The sequence below is a fragment of the Hydra vulgaris genome, chromosome 03 (assembly GCF_038396675.1).
Source record: "Hydra vulgaris chromosome 03, alternate assembly HydraT2T_AEP".
NCBI lineage: Eukaryota > Metazoa > Cnidaria > Hydrozoa > Anthoathecata > Hydridae > Hydra > Hydra vulgaris.
Window position 1 is genome coordinate 58,190,001 of NC_088922.1, and position 16,835 is coordinate 58,206,835.

Below are 16,835 nucleotides of genomic sequence, written 5' to 3' on the forward strand. Positions count from 1 at the left end.
TAGCCCATGCCATCGCAAGAAAAACTTATTATTGCTTTAAATTAGTTTTCATTACTTTTTATTCTTTCTAGGACATAAGTTATTGCAAGTTATACATATTTCATATAGTAACTAAATTTAACATGCAACAATTTATCTTAGAAATATTAAAAAATATAAATTACATTTATTCTTTATTAATTGATATACAGGGTGGATGCTCGAAATCCGGACTTTTTTGACACAAAATAAAAATTACTATAAAAGTATTAGTTTCAAAGCTATATTTCTGAAATTTTAAACAGTAATGTACACATATAAGAGCTTTCATTTCACTCAATCCAGCTGCCTTTAGCTTTAATGATTTGCTCGATATGTTTACTGAACCTAGAACAGGCGTGCTCCACCTCATCGGTTAACATGTTGGCCCTTCAGGAAGAAGTGTGGTGGCATGACATGGCCTTTGCTTGAAACAGACATAAAGACATGGACAGAGGCTGGAAATTTTGTCTGACCAATCACTGGGACATCTTCTGGGTCTTGAGCCAACCATCTGTCATTTCTTCTGTTCACTTTGGCATCCACAGTAAATTTTTCTCATCGCTGAAAAAATGAAGTTTACCGGCAGCTTCATGTTTTATTGATGCTAAAAGAACGGAACACTTAGCCACTCTCTTCTCCTTTATTGAAGCAGACATGTGTGATGAGTGTAATGAGACACATTCATATCTTTGCTCAGTTTCCTGATGGAGGTGCTGGGGTTTTTGTTGATCGACTTCTGTACTCTGCTGATGAAGGCCTTATTCCTGATTGGTTTTTTTTTTTTTTTTTTTTTTTTTTTGTTATTCACCTCCTCAAGGCCGATAAAGCCACTACAGATGAGGAGGCTACTTAATAGTGGTTATAACCCTCTCTCAACTCTATAACTCCGAAACACGAACCTTGACGAACAAGGCCGCTGCGCAGAGAAACAAGTTGAGCGCGGTACTACCAGGGACGTGGTGGGGATCGAACTCGGAACATCTCGCTTATGAAGCGAGCGTTTTACCACTACACCACTACCGCATTTTTACTGGTGTACACTACACCACTACCGCACTTTTACTGGTGTACCAGGACCCAAACATACTATTTCACCAGAGTCAAAGCCCATTGACTATGTCGACTTATTTTTCACAATAGAATTTTTGGAAAATTTAGTAACTTATACCAACCAGTATGCTGATGCATGGATACAAAGTAACCATCAACATTTGAGATCCCATCCATTGTCGATAGGTCATGTATGGATAAAACAAGGAAAAACAAATCTTTTAGAAATAAAAGCATTCCTTAGTGTTGTTATTAATATGGGTCTCATCAAGAAAGCTAGTATGAATCTATATTGGGATATTAGTCATCCTTGTGCTTCCACTACCTGGTTTGTTACTCACTTCAATCATGACCATTTTCAACTTTTGCTTAAGCTTATTCACTTTACTGATAACTCCTAATCCTAATCCTTATATTCCTAATCAACAACAACTAAATAAGACTTATAAAGTTCAGTATTTAGTTGAACATTTCAACAAAAAATTTCTGTATTTTTATATTCCTTAAAAAGATATTTCTATAGATGAGAGCATGATTGATTACAATGGAAAGACACCACATCTCTGCCAATATATGCCAAACAAGCACCATTCTTGGTTTGGAATAAAATTTTGGTGTGTTTTAGACAGCACCAATGGTTATTTATCTCAGTTTGAAATTTTCAAGGGAGGAAAAGATCTAGATGAAGCAGCTGTTGCCCATGGTATGACTTACAACTTTGTTTTTCGTTTTTTGTGTCAAACCAACCTCCTCCATCAAGGTTATCACTTAGGTATTGATAACTATTATACTTCTCCACAACTGCTATTGAATCTATATCTACATCAAACCACTGTAACAGGCACAGTGAGAGTTAACAGAAAATGTCTGCCAGAAATCTGCCTTAAAACAAAATTAAAAAGCAAATAAGTTTGCAAATATCGAAAAGGTTCTTTGATATGTGTTGCATACCAAGATGGTAAAAAAAAACCTGTATTACTGTCTATTGTTGCCAAAGCAGGTTTCACTGAATGCATAACAGAAGAGGTAATTTAGTTATGAAGTTAAATGTTGTTGCCCTTTATAATCAAACCATGGGAGGGGTATATTTTGGAAATGCACAGCTCTACGTGTACCTGTCAGATCGTAAGACAATAAAGTGGACTACAAAAGTTGCCTTTTCTTTATTTGGCAGGGCTATTCTAAACAGCTACCAATTGTGTAAGCTTAACACTAATGAACATAAGCCCATGTCTAGAATAAGTTTTAAGAGTGCAATTGTGGAAAGTTTAGCTGGAGGGTATCAACCAATAAAAGTAGTTACAAAAAGAAGAACATCTAGGAAGATTGAAGTGGCTAGAAGTACAGTTGTACCATATCCACTTCCTCAACACACAGCGAATAATATTCCTTTATATGGTCATAACCTTGTCAAAATTGGTTCAGGAAAAAAAATAAAAAGTGTCGCTGGGCAGATCAGGTTATCCTGAAAAGACTGCTCACAAACCTGATTGGTTTGTGAGCAGTCTTTTCTTTTCATTCTACAGACTCTGCACCATCATTAAACCTCTTTGCAATATCATAAACTGTGCTTTTTGGGAAGCCAAACCATTTTATAATCTCTGGGACAGAGTGCCCGGCGTGGAGGGACTCAACCACTGCAACTCTACGGTCATATTCCTTTGACATGATGTGCTAAATTTGCAATTTTTATTTTTTTCCCGAGAGTACAATGTTTGTTTTGATTAATGTTTGAATTTTGCAACAGAATTTAAAAACAAAGAAAATGCTGGCAAATTTAAAATTGTTCGGATTTCGAGCATCCACCCTGTAATTGATCTAATTGATTAAATTTTTAAAACAAATTCGATTAATAAAATCAAAAGTTAAAAAAAAACTACTGAAAATGTTTTGATTTTTTTTTTGAACTTTTTTTTTTTTTTGCTTTACAAATTGACTAAAAACAAAGTTCATTTGCTACTTTGTCTCTATAAATTATAGTTTTCCAGTTTACAGCAGAAAACTAAAATGTAGACAGATACAAAAAAAAACCCTAGGTTTTTATGATATATATATATATATATATATATATATATATATATATATATATATATATATATATCTACTATAGCATTTTTATGTCAGCACTTGCTCACTTATTTTGCTTATCTAAATCAATACCGCTTTTTTAGGAAAAGAAGAAAACAAAGAATAACGAATGAAAAGATTGCTGCCCCATCCCAAACCCTCAGTCGATGTAGCAGCACTCCACTGCAAGTCAGGCTATTTGTCAGTCGATGTATTTATTGAAGCCCCCCAGCAGCAAGCCTTTTCAGTATGTCACACTGTTCACCTAAATCAGCAGTAAAAGATATATATTGATATATAAGGCTGTTTTGTATTATAATAATAATACAAAACTCATGGTCGTGCCCAATATTAAAAAGATATTTCAAATAGAGCGGTATACATATATATATATTAATAAAGAAAAAACAATTTTTTCTATGGTACATTAAGTTTCATGCCTATATGGCAATTTTATATCAGTTTATATAAAAAACTGACATTGTTAAACTTTTATATAACCAGGTTGACAGGCATCATATGCCTATACAATTTTTTTTTTGTAAATCTTTAAATTAAAAATATGATTTGCTTATCTGATTTTAAAAGGTGTTTCACTTATAACAATGTAGGATATATCAGCTTTAGTGAGACCATTTGCTTGATACACAACGTTTTATTTTGTTTAGCACATATTAAACAAAACTTGTTCTTAAAGTCTACATTTTTTTTGTGCGTGGTTGTATTGTTCTTATTTAAAATATGAAAATTGTAAGAATACATGTATGTTTTTTAGTATTGTTTTTCTGTTTAAAAATTTATGAAACTAATGATTAAAAGGGATAATTGTGTTTTATAAAGGTTAAAAAACTTTTTTCTATGTTTGTATTAACTAAAAGCTTCAGCCAAATGGTGAAGCATTCACAGTTCTTGATATTTGACAAATAAAAAATCTAAATTAGAATGATAGAAGATAATGTGATTATAATGTCATTCTACATATTAATTATATTTTCAATCAAAAAAAACTTTGATTAATGACTTTGTGGACAAGTTTAATTCAATATAACGTGGTCATTACTTTAGAATACTGGGTGGGAGGTTTGAATACTGGGTTTGTGGTTTAAATATTAAATATTAAATGTTAAAGAGTCATCTTTATATAAAATAAGAGTCATCATTTTATATAGACTAAGAGTCAGATCAGGTTATCCTGCTACTGGTAACATGTAACCCAGTACAATCTGCTTCATGTCCTGCTGCCTTGTAGGATAGGCCTTTTTAGGCAAAGGCTAGGAGATGCCAACTCCAATTTAAAACACCCCCTGCCTTGGGGCTCTTGGTTGAGTAAAGGCTAGAGATGGTGTCTCGATAAAAATACTCATCTTGGGCAGATGTTAAATGCACCCGGCTACTGTCTTGTAGAAGGCCTCCTAGGCAAAGACTTAAGGGGTAAACAGATTCTATCTGTTGACCAGCTTCGCACCCCTTCTTCATCTATGAGGCTGGCGCAGATGTATTTTTAATACATTGTTTCCAGTTTAGGATGTTGAATGCTAGATCTTCTTGACTCAATGCATGGGTTTTGCTTGTGTCTCCGTTTTTATGACTAGGCAACTCATTCTATTATCTCCTAATGAGGGTACAGCTCTAAAACTCAGTTTTATGGTTCTGAGGCTGGCTGGTAGTCAGGTTTCCCGAACTCTGTGGTAGCTCTCAGAGAGACTGATTCCATCAACAGCTGAAAAATATCAAAGTATTAACAGTGCCATGTTGGGCATGGATGGTGTCCCTGTTTGTACTTTTGCGGAGGCCACATTTGGAGCCCTTTGTTACGGTTTAGGGTTTATTAGTAGTAATGAGGCAATTGCTTGTGCTGTTAAACGGTGTTCTGAGTACTATCTATGCTTTGAGTCAAGTTCTTCAATCTAATTTAAAAATGAATAAAGTACAAAAAACAATAAAACACAAAAAACCATCATCATCACCAAGTTCTCTAAACCTATCATTCACTTATATTTGTGGTCTTCGAAGTAACTTTTCTTCTGTTGAGTCTTATCTCTTGCAAAGTTCATCAGACCTACTTGCCTTTTGTGAGACTAATTTGAGTTTGGCTGTCCCATCTTGTGATCTTAGTGTTGATGGTTATCTTCCTCTAATTCGTAAAGACTCCAATAGTCACATGCTTGGCCTCGGCATTTACATTCGTAAGAATTCACCCATTTGTTGTGAAACTAGGTTTGAATCCACAGACTATTCTTTCATGTGCTTTCGTTTAGCACCACTTCACTCTATTGCTTTTCTCTTTGTTCTATATCGCTCTCCTTCATCTTAAGACTGCACTCTTTTTAACATTGTTTCTGATCATATTGACTCTCTTTATCCATCAGCTAATATAGTTGTTGTCGGTGACTTTAATGCTCACCACCCTGAATAGCTAGGCTCTAGTAGCAGTGATTTTGCAGGCATTAAAGCCCACAACTTTTGCCTTTCTCAATCCCTAACTCAAATAGTCAACTTTCCAACTCGCTTTCCTGACAACTCGAATCATCTACCTTCTCTACTCGACTTATGTCTTGTTTCTGATCCTAGTCAGTGCTCAGTTTCTCCACATTCACCCTTAGGTTCCTCTGATCACAGTTTAATCTCTCTAAAACTAATATCTCATTCTTCTTCATCACCTGAATCCCCTATTATCGAACCTCTTACAACTACAGTAAAGCTGACTGGGATTCTTTCCATGATTTTCTTCGTGATGGCCCTTGGGTAGAAATCTTTTGTCTTCCTGTCGACAAATGTGCTTCTTACATAACTTCGTGGATTCAGGCTGGCATGGAATCTTTTATTTCCTCTCGACGATTCCAGGTCAAGCGTCACTCTCCTCCATGGTTTTCCTCACATTGTGCTGCTGCGATAGCCAATCGAAACCGTTACTTCCATATTTATCAGCAAAACCATTCTCCAGAAAACAGTTGTCTGTTTATTACTGCTAGAAACCATTGTAAAAAGGTTTTGTCCAACACCAAAGCCCGCTTTTTTCAGGTCATAAAATCTCTATTTCATCCCAAAAATTAGGCTCTCGTGACTTCTGGAGAATCTTTAATAATATCAATAATAAGGGCAAATTTATAATTCCACCTCTCTTGTATGGTTCAGACTTTGTCACCTCACCTAAAGACAAAGCTGAATTGTTTGCTAAAAACTTTTCATCAATATCATCTCTTGATTCCACTAGTTGCGTTCTACCTGATATTGCCAACAAACAGGTTGATCCATTGCTTAACATTCATATCACTCCAGCATCTGTATCTAAAGTGATTTTCTGCCTTGACTCTTCTTCTGCTTGTGGCCTGGACAACATACCTGTTATTGTCTTGCAGAAGTGTTCTCCGGAGCTGTCATCTATACTCTCAAAACTATTCAACAAGTGCTTATCAGAGTCTTGTTTTCCAGCCTGCTGGAAAGCGTCATCTGTTATCCCTATTTTCAAAAATTCTGGAGAGCGATCTGATTTGTCTAACTACCGTCCCATAAGTCTTCTTTATATCATAAGCAAGGTTTTTGAATCTTTAATTAACAAATACTTAATTTCTCATCTTGAATCTAATAACTTACTTTCTGACCATCAATATGGATTTCGATCTTCTTGTTCTACAGCTGATTTGCTAACAGTAATAACTGACAGGTTTTATTGTGCATTAGATGAAGGTGGAGAGGTTAAGGCCATCGCTCTTGACATTTCAAAAGCTTTTGATAAAGTTTGGCATGCTGGTCTTCTCCACAAGCTTTCTTTTTATGGTGTATCCGGCAACATCTTTAAGATCATTGAATCCTTCCTTTTTAATCGTAGCATAAAAGTTGTCCTCGATGGACAACACTCTTCTTCTTATTCTGTAACTTCAGGGGTTTCTCAAGGTTCTATCCTTGGCCCTATACTCTTTTTAATTTACATTAACGATCTTCCAGATATTCTCACATCTAAGGTGGGATTGTTTGCTGATGATACTACCATTTATTCTTGTCGTGATAAGAAACCAACACCCTCTGATTGCTTGGAGGGGGCATTTGTGCTTGAAAAGGATCTCACTTCTGCTACAGCATGGGGCTCACAGTGGCAGGTGAACTTTAATTCAGATAAAACTCAATTTTTTTCAGCCAATCCTTATCGCAATAATTTAGATCTTTCTATATTTATGAACGGTGATGTACTCGATGAGTCACCTACTCTTCATCTTTTAGGATTAACTCTTACTTCCAATCTTTCTTAGAAACCATACATCAAATCAGTTGCAAAATTAGCATCTGCTAAGGTTGCATCTCTTTATTGAGCTCGTCACTTTCTTACTTCGGATTCTATTCTCTATCTCTATAAATCTCAAATCCGGCCTTGTATGGAATACTGTTGCCATATCTGGGGCGGATCTTCTAATGATGCCCTTTCTCTTTTAGACAAGGTGCAAAAACTCATCGTAAACATAGTTGGACCTGCTATTGCAGCCAACCTCCAACCATTATCACATCGTCGTAATGTTGCTTCTCTTTCTTTTTTCTACAAATACTATAATGGGCACTGCTCTTAAGAGCTAGCATCTCTTGTGCCATCTACTAAAATTCATTCTTGTGTCACTCGTCATTCAATTAAGTGTCATCCTTTTTCTGTGACTGTTCCTAAGTGCTCCAAAATCGCTTATTTGTCTAGTTTTTTTCCTCGAACATCAGTTCTTTTGAATTCGCTTCCTTCATCTTGCTTTCCTGATTCATATAATTTGCAATCTTTTAAGTCATCCTTCAATTGTTATCTTGCTTTACAATCTCCATCTTTTCTCTTTCAGTAACTTCCAACTTTAATTAGTGGCTGCTTGCAGCCTTGTTGAAAGGGAAGATGTTTAAAAAAAAAAATTAGATGGTTGGTTTGTATACTGGGTGGGTGGTTTGAATTAGCATAAATATAGTTTAGTTAACTCTCAGATTTGCATTAATTGACATAAATTTAATATAAAGGTATGATAAAAATATAAATTAATAATAAAATAATATAATATAAAATAATAAAAACAACTTTCAAATTGCACTGGATTTAAGTCAAAAATCTTTTAAAAATTTTGACTATCCAAATTTCAAATTATGATATACATCTCAAGTTGTTTAATAACAAATAAAGATTTTGAAAAAAACTTTCTTCCACAGATTAATTATTTTGAAAAATTTTGAACTTCATGATGACTAAATGGAATCATTTTTTAAATATCAAGTGGTTGAAGATTACGTACCTTGGAAAAGATTTTCATAACTTGATGAATTAAAAAAAATGTATAACATGAAAAAATATTTGAAATTTAAAAAATATAATATAAAGACAATAATTGTAAAATAAAAAATATGATAATAATGTTCGATTTTATAATTAAATGCGTTTTAAAATTTTTAAATGTTGTTAAACCATTGTCACAGTAAATACCGAAATTTTTTTTAGTGTAAAATTCTTTTATTTAAAATAAAACAAAGATTTTTATAAGTTCCTAAATTTTTGCGCTGTCGAAAGTTCCAATTGAAACATTAAATAAACCCATTAGTTTTTTAATCCACACTTAGCCATTATTAAAAAGCAAGGACTTTTTTGAGTGAGAGAGCAACAAATTAAAATCTATAACAATATTTTATTTTTTAATTTATATTTTGTTCAGAAAAACTATGAAAAGGAGTTTAAAATCAGCAATATCAAAAATTTATAAAAAAGGTTTATCATCGATTAAATCAGCTTATGATTAGTGTGGTTTTCCACTGATTCCTTTGTTTGGAATTTATATTAGAAAAAAAATTTCATACTTATTCTGTCATTTTCATTTTTTGCAGAATTTTGTAATTAGAATGTTGGATGAGTGTGTAATTTCCAACTCTAATAGTGGTTGCTTACACCTTGTTGGAAGTGAAGAAGTTGAAAAAAAAAAAAGTTTCACTTTATCTTATATATATATATATATATGTATATATATATACATATATATATATATATATATATATATATATATATATATATATATATATATATATATATATATATATATATATATATATATATATATATATATACGTTTTTTGTTATATTGTCAGCATTAATTCACCTTTCAAACGTAAAATTCACCATTATTCATAATTATTTACGACATTATTACAAATTATTGTGTAGGCAACACTATTTTGTTGCTAGCAACACTGTATTTTGCATGTTTTGACAAGTAAAATCATGAAATTGTGTTCAGTTACCATTTGTAGAGTGCCGAAGCTTGTTGTGTGTGTGTTAAGGATTTTTCTAAAAATGTTATTTTTAACCGACTATTTTTCAAAATTTTAATTTTTTAAGTGTTTTATTAAGTGAAAGACTTCTTTGAAAGTAGTTTTCCAAAAATATACATTATTTCAACTTTTTTAATTTTCTTTTACATATTTTTGTAGTGTGTTTATTTGTCTTTTAAATTTTTTAAAGTTTCTGACAATGGGTAAAAAAAAGATGTGAATGTTTGTAAAAAAAGTGAAATAATGTCACTTTTAAGCAACACTACCTATTCTCAACGAGAAATTTCAAGAAGAATTGGCATTTCTAGGCAGACTGTGCAAAGAATAGCATCAAAAATAAAAAATGAAAACCCTATATCCACACTCCGTAAAAACTGTAAAGGAAAACACCTTTGTTAAACAATGTTAATGTCTGAGAGAATTATCAGGAATATTTGCTTGGAGAATAGAAAGAAACCCAGAAAAATAATCACAACATTGATTAAAGATGCTGAAATTAATATTAGTGATCGCACAGTCAGGAGACGCTTAGATGAATTAGGCTTTAAGTGTTACCGTCCTGCGAAAAAACCAAAATTAGCGCCTGCCATGAAGGATAAAAGACTGAAATGGGCTATAAAACACCGCAATATGACAACAGATGAATGGAGAGAGGTATTTATTTCTTAAACATGTCATTTTCTGCTTTATTTCTCGATTTTCTTTAGATTAATGAAAGACTAACATTTTTTGAAACATTTGTTTTCAGGTGTGCTTTTCTCATGAATCCACGTTTCAGATCTTGGGCGACAAAGTCTCATTTGTGCGACGGAGGGTGGGTGAAAAATTTAATCCAGACTGCATTATCGAGACAGTAAAACATTCATTGTCAATTATGGTGTGGTCCGTTATATGTGGGTATGGGAAGGCTTTGCATAGTCCATCGGACAATGAGGCAGGACCAATACAAAGAAGTTTTGGAGCAAAAGCTTATTCCTCAAGTCTCGGAATGGTTTCCAGATGGCGAATTTATATTTATGCAAGATTCTGCCCCATGCCATACGGCAAAATCCATTAAAAAGTTTCTTGGAAAGAAAAAAATTCCACTGCTGGATTGGCCAGGAAATTCATCCTATAGAAAACCTGTGGAAGCTATTAAAAGGGGAGGTTTCTTCAAAAGAACTGGTGACAAATAAAACCCAGCTTATTGAAAAACTAATTGAAGGTTGGCATCCAAACCCTCACATAAAAGAATTGGCACAGAAATGCATTGACAGCATGCCATGGAGAGTAGAAGCTGTTATAGCAGCAAAGAGTGGATTTACAAAATATTGATAACATTACAATTTTTATATATAAAAAAAAAATTGTTTGCTTTTATATTTATATTTGATAATAAACAACTATTCTTTAAATTTTTAATTATTTTTTACTGTAAACCTTTATTTTTTTTTACATTATGGATAAAATTTCACAAAAATGTGTAGAAAACTCAATGGCCCTATTTCAATGGCCACCCACTGTATACATATATATAAATATATATATATATATATATATATATATATATATATATATATATATATATATATATATATATATATATATATATATACACTTATACCCTTGTATATGTGTGTGTGTGTGTATATATATATATATATAATATATATATATATATATATATATATATATATATATATATATATATATATATATATATATATATATATATATATATCCTATGTAAATTTAGAAACAAATTATTTTTTGTTACTCTATCACAACTTTTTTAATTTAACTTTTATTATTAAGATTCTTCTGTCTATTGTTAATCGTTATAAAGAGTTACGTTCCAACCCACAGTTCATACATATATCACAACAACCAGCTGTTCGAGAAACGATTGTACAAACATTTGAATGTATTCGTGGCTTGACAATTGCTAGCACAACAGAATTTGGGAACTTGTTGTTTGAAGAGATACTTCCAATATTGCAAGATGCTGTAAAACTGTTTCAGCTTTACAATAACTTTGTAGAGATAATAGTTGTTATTTTAGAGATGTTTCTTGATGTGGTTGAGTCTTTGCTATGTGTTTTGAACAAAGTAAGCTATTTTTTTAAATATGTTTTTTTTACAGTGTCTTTTCTCATTTATATTTTTTGGTATAAAGTATATATAAATATATTTTTTTTTCTTTTTTCATTTGTATATTTTTCATACTTTTATTAGTATAATGATGTATATTTACTGTTTATACTTTAGCATTAAATAAAAAAAAATCACCTTAATATCTGTGTTTGTGTGTGTGTGTGTGTGTGTGTGTGTGTGTGTGTGTGTGTGTGTGTGTGTGTGTGTGTGTGTGTGTGTGTGTGTATATATATATATGACATACTTAAATACCTTCTTTTTTTTAAATCAGGTTTTAAACAAATCTTTTCAAATTGGTTTAATTATATAAATTAATATATAAATTTTCAAAATGTGATTGTTTTTTGAATAGTTACATTTCGAAAATTTATATATAAACCAAAAAAATTCTCTAAAATTAAAAAGCTGTTCTTGTGTTTTGTTAAGATGTATATCATAACTATTTTACAATATACAGCACACAAAAAAGTGATATAAAGCTTTAAATCAGATAATCATTTTACATTTAAATAAAATTTTTTATCTTAGATACAGAGATAAAAATGATATAAAATTTTATGTTTTTTGTTGAAACGAAATTCTGAACCCATTACAATTATCTTTAGCATACAAGCCTTGGGATTAGTGTTGGCATTCGGCAATCCTGACTTAGTTGCCGACCTAAAAGTGTTTGAAGTCGACAAAAATTTGCCGACCTTGTTTCTATGTTTTATGATAACTCCTTTGTGTCAAATTTTTTTTGCTGACTTAATGCCAACCTCTAACAGTTTATGGTCAGCAATTTATTGCCATCATCATTTTTCCTAATTCCGAGGGCTGAGCATAAATGTTTAAACAAATATCATTGGTATATAATTGCAGCACCAGTTGTTGCAATTTCCATTTATGATATCATGTTTTAAACAAACTATTAAGCTTAAATACAATAAATCAATGGGTTAAATTGTTTTTTTGTAATTCTTCTTTTATCCAACTTAAGTTGAATAATGTTATTGAGCCTGTCATAGGGTTGACTTGGTGTTGACCTCTAACAGAAAAATATATTACTATTATTATTATGTATGAATAAAAATCTTTTCTTTAGTTATTGAATTAAATTTTTTATAATCCTAATCCTTGCTAAAGAGAATATAAATAATTGATTGGTTGTATTAGGTTGCGTTTATTTTATTCCATATTCTATAATATTTCTTTTTTATTTTTTCATTTGGCATTACTAAAATAGTTAAAATATTCAAAACTTTTCTCTTTGTATAAAGATTCTCTTTGTATATATTATATATTTGTATATATTCTTTTTGTATTTTCGTATAAAGGTTCTCTTTGTATATATTATATATTTGTATATATTCTTTTTGTATTTTTGTATAAAGGTTCTCTTTGTATATATTATATATTTGTATATATTCTTTTTGTATTTTCGTATAAAGGTTCTCTTTGTATATATTGTATATTTGTATATATTCTTTTTGTATTTTCGTATAAAGGTTCTCTTTGTATAAAGATTTAGTACGATTAATTTTTTTTTATGGCTTTTTTAAACTTTTATATAAAATAAAAAAAAGAACAGAAATTAACATCATCATTAAGTTTTTTAAGTATATGAATAAAGGAGGTATTTCTCCTCTATTTTAAAATACTTTTATTTATTTCTTTTCTTGTCTTATCTCATTATTTTAATCAGTAATTGAAAAAATTGCTTGATATAACTACCAACCTTTATTCCCTAAGTTGGGAAATCTTTTTAATTAATCTTTTTTATTTATTATAGAAATTTCTTAAATTTCCATCAGTTTTAGATGCTATAAACTTTACAACTAAATAAAAAAAAAAAGAAAACTAAGTAAAAAAGCAAACTTATGAATTAAATAAAAAAGAAACAGATCAAAGATCAAAGTTTACAATAAAATAAGAACATTAAAATATATAGAAATTTAAATAATAGAAAATTTAGGAAAAAAAGAGTTCTTATGATGGGATTTTCTGTAACATTTCTAAAACTTAAGAGGAACTGAAAAATTCTATCATTTTTACTAAATCACTAGCAAAATCCAATAAATTAAATACGATTAAGAAGTTTTTTAAGTAATTAGCTCTCTGTCTTTTTTTTTTTCTTTGGTTATCGATTTTTATTTTTTTCAATTTATTTTAAAACCATTAATTTTAATTAAATTTGTTTAAACTCTAGTTTTTTGAGAAGACTCTTCTAATTTATAAAGAATTTTCTGATTTTGTTTTCCTCATTTTTGTTAGCAGCTTGTATTATAGTATTATCAATCAACAAAATCAAAATTACTAAATTATTAAATCAGTTGACTTCTAAACTCATTTTGTATCTGTTTTGTTGTAATTGAAACTTTTTTTCTCCTCACATTTTTTATTTTTACTTTAAAGAAATAGATGTTTTATTTGGGAATTTTCTAAATTAAGCTGAGCAAATTTTTTTTCATTTATCTTCAAGGCTCATTTTAACAGCCAAAGACAGTTAAAGACACTGGTGTGTAAAAAATGTAACTCGATATTTTTAAATTGTTTAGAAGTAGAAAAAGGCTGAGTAATTTAAATATTTTTAATTCTCACAACCTTTTGCTTAGATGCAGAGTTGCTTTGTATATAACCTTTTGCGGATGCACAGAGTAGCTTTGTATATAATGTTTTGTATTTCATCATAATGATTTGTATTTCATCATAATGTTTTGTATTTCATCATAATGTTTTGTATTTCATCATACTAATAAGAATATAAAAAAAATTAAACTTATAAAGTCATGTTTTTGTGGTGGATGAAAATCAAATCCTTCAATGACATTAGCTCTGAGTGCTCGGTTCTAATGTCAGAGTTGTTTTTGCACTTAGAACTTAGAAGTAAGATTGTCAGTAATAATCTTACCTCTAAGGTAATATTAATAATATAGATGAGGCTACAGCTTCTTCCATATGCTAGTAATATAGATGAGGTTACAACCTCTTTCATATACTAATAATTCATTTAATCATGAAATTAAAACTTGAAATTAGTTACATTGTTTTTGTATTAGTGTACTCAGTTCTTCTGAACTTGCACTGTTTAGAAAAGTTTTTAATTTGACTAGTTTAGGTCATAATCTTAGTTTGTGACCATAATCTATAAAAAAAAAATTGTGAAGTCTTCCGAGGTTGTTCTGGGTAATATTCCTTTGAGTGTGCTATTTAGCTTTTAATAAAACATCTGTAAATAGTTTTTTTTCATTAAGTCAGAATAAATAGATCGTTAGGATCTGATTTATTCTGACTTGATGATCCTTTCAATTTTTTGACAATAATTTTTATGTAAATAGCTTTATGTGAGCATAATAAAAAATAATTTTTAGTGAACCAATTTTTTTTTTAATTTCATGCAGAAAAATTCATTTAAATATAGTAAGGTATGCATATAGTACTGTTTGACCAAATTTTTATATTCAGTCATACAGATTTTATATCATTTTGAAATGTTAGAAAAGTTAATAAAATTTTCTTGACTAAATTAGTGGTGTTATTATTATTCATTTATAATATTTATAAACTTTATTTACATTTATTATTCATTTAAGGTTATTAAAATGTTATTAATATTACACTTATGGCCAAAAAAATCCTACCATCCTAAATTCTTAGTTATAAACAGTTTTAGTATGGTATAGTGAACGCATTTATCACTACAAAAGGTTCTAATTCAAAAAATGACATCCATGAACAAAAAATAAGAAAGAAGTCTTTTTAAGAGGCTATTCTAAATACCTAAAAAGTCCAAAGAAGTCTTTAGACTTTTTAGGTATTTAGAATAGCTTCTATTCTTTGTAGCATTGAGACAAGAAGAGATTCCTAATATTGTGATGTTATTTTATGATACCATGTTTTCATTATAGCTTTTCTCAGATCTGCTAATGATGTTAAGTTCTGTTAAAAAACTTCTGCTTTCAATTTTAATCAACAGTTATTGATAGGGTTCAAATTGAATGAATTGCCCAGCCACAGGGCAAGAACATTATTTTCATTTTCTTGGAATCATGTTGTAACAATTTATGACAATTTATGACAAGTTTTGCCCTTGTGGATAAAAATATTAAACTTTCTTATTTGAAACCAAGTCGATACATTGGTCTTTAAATTTTTCTAATAATTCGTGAAATTGACAATCTCACCTTGCGGTAAAAAGTGTAAACCAGCATGACTGCTGGCAGTGAAGACACCCCAAATCATGATTGCTGGACAATACTTAAGAGTCATTTTTTGTAAGAATCAGGCAGTCAATGGAAGTGACCTCCTCCAAATTGCTTGAATTTTTTATATATTGATCAGAATATAGAGAAAACCTGTTGGGGAAAAAAAAAATTTTCAAAAATGTTTCGTTCACTCGGAATCTGGGCTTAAATTTTTGAGATTTTTTTAAAAATTTTTAGAAATTTAGTTTTTGCCACCTTTGAACCCATTTTTTTGGCAAGGCAAAAAGTTGCACATATCTTTTGTAGTTAATATCAGACGTAACCCAAAAGCTCTCTCCAAAAAATATAAAAAAGTTGTGTGACACTGTGCGGTTGGCTAATTATCATAGTTCAAAAGTACAAAATCAATCAGTTTTGTCAACTTTTAATCGGAGTTAATTCTAGCGGCGAAGTGTTGCACACAGTTTTTCTTTTAGGATTTGAAATTATCAAAGGTATTGAGTCTAAAAATGCAAAGAAAGTTATGTGATACCTAAGGCCTATTAATATATTAAGGCTTGAAATTGGAAAAAAATGTTTTAGTATACTTACAAAATGAACCATTACGGCAGAGGTGCTTAGTTTTGTAAAAATGTAAACATATCCAACTGTCAATACAAAAGGTCCTAACATAATAATAAAAAAAATTCGTGTGATCTTTAGATATTAAGTTAAAAATAAAGGTACAAATTGTTAAAAATGATTAAGTACGAAGAGATATTTTTTTGGACACACAGATGAGGTTTTCGCTCACAATAAAATTTCTATCATCCAAAATTAGCATTTAGCATTACACAAAACATTGCACGTAATGTTAAGAAAAAATTTAAGCGTTTCTGACTATGATATAGAAATCATAACAATTGAAATAAATAATAATAAAAAACAATACATGATCAGAAGTGAATTATTTAAATTTACGTCATAACCAAATAACTTGTGGTGATCGAATGGAAGAAGAATCGCTGATATCACGATTGTGGAGAAACAAGTTTTTTTTTTTTTTTTTTTTTTTAAACATCTTCGCTTCCAACAAGGCTGCAAGCAGCCACTAATTAAAGTTGGAAG

The 16,835-nt window shown here is 30.3% G+C and overlaps 1 protein-coding gene across 1 annotated transcript in view; it reads left to right on the top strand.

Annotated features, from left to right (window-relative positions):
* The window catches only part of LOC101238412 (exportin-4), a 106,116-nt gene that overhangs the window by 66,438 nt on the left and 22,843 nt on the right, over positions 1-16,835 (top strand). Inside the window, exon 15 of the mRNA XM_065793805.1 lies at positions 11,206-11,499. Within this exon, the coding sequence (XP_065649877.1) occupies positions 11,206-11,499 (294 nt within the window). The remainder of the gene's footprint in view (positions 1-11,205; positions 11,500-16,835) is intronic.